Raw genomic sequence first — 6188 nt, 5'->3', positions numbered from 1 at the left:
GCTCACACTAGTTGACTCGATCCTCAAAGCTCTAAAACTGACTTATAGTTACATTGGGGTGTTGGCTTTTGAGATAAGTAAGCCTTCATTTTGTTATCAGATGGGTTTCATTTTAGTGATTTCTTCAGTAACTATATTTACACTATGTGATATACAAACACTGCAGCTGACACCTGCAATCACTGAAGTCAAAAAACCCAAGAAGAAAACCTCTTTTTTCTTTTTGTAAAGCGCAGCAACTCAAGAAAACATCTGTTCATGATAATGCAACATTTTCTGATGTTTTTTTTTCACATCTGCCCTGTGTGTCTTCATTTACACATTTTCACAAATGTCATATATATGGTTATTGCCATTATCTCTTGTTTTATCGACACATCATGTCTTTGAACATATTATTGACTCATTTCAAGCAAAGATCTAATCTCTCAAATATGCATGTAAACTTGTGTGAAAGGAAAAAACAAGCAAGGCTGAGGTTAACCAAAGCGTTCTCTGTTGACGTGAAACCGAGCTGCTATCTGGTTTCAGGCAGATTTGCATCGGCAGCTTTAACTTCCTGTTCAAACGTGGTTTCAACTGATGAGAATTTCATTGCTGTCTTGGTTTCTCAGATATTAAAAAAAAAAATGTCTGCAACCCCAAAAGACCCTGAGCGACTGAAGAAGACCTTTACCTTGGTTAAATAAAACTTTTTTTAGTAATAAACACTGATGAGTTTGTCATTAGGAAGTCTAACAAAATAAAGTGCTTAATAATGAAACTCAGAAAAGAATTTTTTTTTTTTTTTATTTACATTTAGAATTAGTTTTAACTTTGTATGTTATCTGTTTTTTTTGTTTGTTTTTTTTGCAGGGGAGTGATATTTAAAGCAACCAAAACTGCTGGGAAATGTTTTGTTTGCTCTTTGATTCTATATGTTGTAGGTTTTTAAAAGCAAACTAAATACACGTCTATAGAGTCCAGTTCTATGCTATTTATCGCCTATAATAACAGCTAAAAACAATTTCAACAACATTTCTATGATATATGTTTTATGTTGTTGCTTCTTAAGCTAATGTTTATTGTTGAAAATAAAATCATTTTTCAAATATGCTGTTATTCCTAATTTAAGATTTTATTATTTGGCATTTATATTTTATATGTTTACCACAATAGTTTTAGATTACTATACATCTTCTGTTATTATGCAGTTATTTGCAAAGATTAACTTTTCTACTGTTTCTATTGTTTGATAATTATAAGAATGTGTTTTGTTTACTCAGCTTAGTAACTTTTTAATGTTGTGTATATCACTGGTTTTATGTACTTCCTGTTTTTAACCAATCTCTTTACATTTCATTTAATGCAAAGACGTCTGCATTCATGTGTGAGATCGACTTATATCCCCAGAGGTTTTGTAACGTCACTAATTTATATAAATATAAGTTATACATTTATAATTATATGCCATTTTTGCAACATGAGAAGAAATAAAGTTGAAGTGAAACAATAAACACCCAATGACATCTGCTTGTTTTTTTATTTATTATTTTCTGAACATGACAACAAAGATTTTACTTATTCAACAACAATACATGAGTTATAAAAATAATAGTTAGACTTTTTGACAGTTAAAAAAAAACATAGAACAACATGTATATTATGCAATAACTGGAAAATGTACTGAGAATAATTTCAGTTCAGGTCTTAAACACAGAAATGAAGAAGCCTGTAAGGACATGTTTTCCTGCAGCACCTCAATTACCAAACTATAAATCAAAACAAAAAACTGTTTCATCTAAAATTTTAACCTACACCAATATAGCAAAACTGCTATCAAAATTTGAAATATAAGACATTTTATAGTGACCAAAAGAGATGGCAGTTGATTTCAAATTCACGTTTTACAATTTTATTTTTCAATTAATGGAAAATTAACATACTTATTTATTTCTATAAAATTATAAAATCTGTGCATTTCACAATGTTTATTTTCTTATTTTAAAAACAAAGCAAACTGAATATTTAATAGTTTTTATTGTTCCCTTTCCTTATTAAAATAACAACGTAATTTCTGCTTTTAAAAATATCTGTGAGTTTCAGAAGATCAGGCCTCTGATGGTGAGGACGGTGCTGAAGGCCAGAGCTTTGGTGAACACCACTCGGACTCCGTTCATCAGCAGCAGGTAAAAGTTCAGCTTGGCTTTTTCTGGACGACAGAGAAACAGAATTCAGACTTGAACACAAACAGCAGCGATGGAACCAAACTGAGACAGGAAGAGATCAGACTGACCTGGATAAATGCTGCCACATTCATCATCTGTTTAGAGACAGAAAGAACATCAGTCACACAAACATCATGAAAACTCTGACAGAGAGATAATTTAATCAGGTAAACATTTTTCAGAAATGGATATTTTCAAATTCTGCAGGAAAAACTTAGTTTAGTACCAGCTTCATTGTTGCCGAAGGTCCCGTTCATCCCACAGGAGTAAATGGTTTCATTACTGAATACAGCAAAGTTGTAGGTGTTGTCCTTTGACAGAACAGCATCATCAGTGCTCACGTTGACTGGACCCTCTTTCTGATTCAGAACCACGTCTCCCCCCTTTGGACGGAAATCTGTGGCCAGACAGACGTTTGGACCGAGCTCGTCTGCTGACTTCAGGGGGGAGTCAGGATTTGACAGAGGACTGAGGACGAACAGGGACGGAGTCTGAGGGGAATCAACTGTTCCAACAAAGAAAAAGAAAATAATCATTTAATGAATCAGATATAACAGAAAATAAGAACTGAAGTTCATCTAGCAAGATGAAATTTTCATTTTCTTAAATCTAAAATGTTCATATAATTGTTTCTTTGTTTAAAAAACAAAAAATAACATAAAAAGTCTTCAAAAATTCTCTTACTTTCTGTGCATTTCACCATTGAATTTCTTAAGTGTTTCAGAAATACTTTGTTTTTGTACACACACTTTCATCTCACTTCATACTGCCAGACGCAACTGATTAATCAGCTTATTTTTGTCAACAAAAGTTTAACAATTTAAGAAACATTTTAAACTTACATTTCAAATGGATTGCACGTCTAATATTTTTATTTTTGATAACACATTATTTTCTGTTTGTTTGTACATTATTATTATTATTATTATTATTATTATTATTATTATTATTATTATTATTATTATTATTATTATTATTATTATTGTTGTTGTTGTTGTTGTTTATGATGATATTGTTAATTAGGTTTTTGATATGTTTTAACACCTTAAAACCTGACTCTGCTGCTTCACCTCGATTTCCCCTTTGCGGGACTGTAAAACCAATTTCTTTCTTAAAATATGCATACTATTTGCTAGGAAGTTGTATTTTTAAGTTAGCACTGGATAATGGTGTTTTTGTTTTGAATTTGAATTTACAGACATTTAAAAAAACTCCAATAATAATGGCAAGAATTTCTATTTGTTTTTGTTATGTGTATTGTAGACGTTTCTGGATATTTTAAGATGACATGTTTGCTAAAACTGTTAAAACACGGAAAATGTTCCTGTGCTGGAAAGTTTTTTTTTACATGATGAGATGTAAACACTTTATCTACTTCTAAGCACGTCTTCAATCTAATAAACGTGTTCAACCTGTCGATATTGATAACTGACGAGTTTTTCAAGGATCCTTTGCATTGTCCTCATGTCCGAAACACAAAAAAAGACTGGATTATATAAAACTATTTCCGAGTTAATGGAGCTTTTGCGTTCATGGCACAGTTTGGTTTTGACTTCAAGTTCAATTTAAAATGCTTTCTGCGGGATTTCGATCAGCGAGAGCGGCTTTCAAACTGAGAACTTTCTGAAAATGGCTCCGTCTTTGCAGGTGGGACCAGAACCACGGGGAGAAACTGGAGGATTCCGAGCTCTTCGGTGTTTCTACTCGGACGCATTTGGATCTCTCCACTCTACGCGTATTTATCCAGCGGAATTTTAGTGTAAAGTACGAAGACATCTAATGACAAGAGAGAAAAGATCATTTATTTTATTGTGGGAAGATCCGCATGTCACTTCACGCCTTGGACAGAAGTAAAGAAATCTGGTATAGATGAGCAGGATTTTTTTTTAATGTATTTGTTTTCTAAATATTTTTTCTATTATTTCAATCTATCTAAAAACCACGGAGAACCAGAGGAATAATCTCTTATAAAACGACGTGAGTTGTAGCGATTACAAAAATGTCATAATATTCAGCTTAAAGTTATGTTACAAACGAACAGTGTTTATGGCCGCACAATTACAGAAAACATGAGCGGACCAAACGAATTATATAAAAACAAACAATGAGATGGCCGACTCATTCAATAAAAGATTAAACAGGAGAATGTGTCGTTGCGTGTTTTATTGGAGTCTAAAATTGCTGTCCCATGATATTATCCATAGAACTGCTCGATTTTTTTAAACTTCAAAATAAACACGACAAAAAAGAAAGATTTTTTTTCCCGTTTTTTCACCCGTTTTTTTTCTTTAAGTGTTAAAAACATAAACAAATCACTTTTTTAACAATTTTTTTTTCAGTAAATTGACACTTAAATTCTTTAAAAAATACCTGTTGATAAGAATAAAATGCAACACAAATAAATAGACACAACGGATAACATTCAGGAAACAACTTCTTCTTTTAAAATAAAACGGGAAACTTGCACCTTGATGTTCCTTGCAGATGATTCTATGTTACAACTGTTTTGCTTCTTGAACAGTTATTTAAAAATGAAATAATGTTTTCGCTTTTTTTTTTTTTTTTAATCTCAGTAGAGCATAAATGCATTAAGTAAAACTCAGTTATGACGTGATAAGCTGCTGGGAAATCCTATATTAATTGTTGTTCATTTAATTCATAGAACACACACAATAAACCTATCTCACCAACAACAACACAATTAGACTTTATTTTTTTACTTTCACTGTCAAGATTTGCAAGTTTCAATCCTATATTTATTTTATTTAAAAAAAAAAGATGACATAGCGTTTATTTAGCAAATTAAGTAAATAATACTGTCACGATACGCTTTTTATGTACTCTTCTAGAAGCAAGATAAAATGCCAATATACCACACATTTCTTTCCACAATCTGCCTGAAATCAAACACAAAGGGGAATAAGAAAACACAATCAAAACCAAAAAGAGATAAATAATCATATTTTAAAATGACCTTACCTGCTTCAATAGTAACTCTGGTTCCTTTACCCCAGACATCGAGAGCATCACAGTGCTACATCTCAATGGACTCCCTCAACAAAAACACGAAGCAACAGAAATATATTGTAATAATTCACCTAGTCAGAAAAATGCACATTGATCCTTTAAATGAAATAAGGCCTTTCAGATTTGTATGAAACGTTTAGAATAAACTTTGAGTTTAGTTTGATTTGTATGTTGAGAATATTATAAGGTCAGATGTAATATCTGTGTTGTATTAAACAGTATGATAGTCTAAGTAAATTAGCAAATTAAAACTATCAAAGAATTGTCTTACTTTATGCATAAATTATAAATAGGTGATTTATTGTCTTTTTCTCTGTTTTTTAAGCAGATTAATCTCAGAGTTTTGAGTCCAGGTTTTTGTATTGGTGCATATCTCTGTGCCCCCCAGCCCATCACAGTGACAAACCCTCTGACAAAAACTTGAACCACAGGGAAAAATGCAAATTAACAATATTCAACAAAACTACAGATATTAGATTTACAATCATAAATATCATTCTATTATATTCATGAGTTCACAAAGGCTGTTTAGAATATATTATTTTGAGCAAAGCTAGACAGAATTGTTTTATTAGTTTTCTGATTATTTTTCAGACTAATTGATATGCTAAGTAAAGGCACAGAAATATGGTAAACATTAGGGTTCTAGCTTCATGTTTCTCTGAAGATTTTTGTGTAAAGTTGTTCAACCATTATCTGGGTCATCAGAGGCCTGGTGCCTATGTCAACCGGTGATCGGACGAAAGGCTGTGTACAACCATACATGCACACATCAACTCCTAAGGACAATTTAGAGAGAGACAGTCTTGTTTTTGGACTGGGAGGAAGTTGGAGCACCCAGAGAGGACTCCCATATGCACAGGAAGAACATCCAAACTCCATGTAGACAGGAACTGATTGCTGCAAGGCAACAGAGCAACCAGCTGCACCACTGTGCAGTAAATTTGATTAATA

General features: G+C 32.2%; 1 protein-coding gene across 2 annotated transcripts; it reads right to left on the bottom strand.

Annotated features, from left to right (window-relative positions):
* Nucleotides 1-1491: 1491 nt before the first annotated feature.
* On the bottom strand, nucleotides 1492-5818 carry LOC145552520 (uncharacterized). Of its 2 annotated transcripts, XR_014088593.1 has the most exons (4): nucleotides 5187-5818; nucleotides 2434-2712; nucleotides 2276-2302; nucleotides 1493-2191 (listed from the first exon to the last, which is right to left on the bottom strand). XR_014088593.1 is itself a non-coding variant. In XM_081609878.1 (3 exons), the coding sequence occupies exons 1-3, from the start codon at nucleotides 2741-2743 to the stop codon at nucleotides 2082-2084; spliced, it is 447 nt and encodes a 148-aa protein (XP_081466004.1). In that variant the 5' UTR covers nucleotides 2744-3044; the 3' UTR covers nucleotides 1492-2081. The 2 variants fall into 2 exon arrangements, 1 of the variants encoding a protein (XP_081466004.1); XM_081609878.1 differs by lacking the exon at nucleotides 5187-5818 and having other exon boundaries at nucleotides 1492-2191; nucleotides 2434-3044.
* Between the last annotated feature and the right edge of the window lie 370 nt (nucleotides 5819-6188).

Source organism: Poecilia reticulata, chromosome 8, assembly GCF_904066995.2.
Source record: "Poecilia reticulata chromosome 8, P_reticulata-male-v2, whole genome shotgun sequence".
In the NCBI taxonomy this organism is placed as follows: Eukaryota; Metazoa; Chordata; class Actinopteri; order Cyprinodontiformes; family Poeciliidae; genus Poecilia; species Poecilia reticulata.
This window is presented reverse-complemented; position numbering and strand designations above follow the sequence as displayed.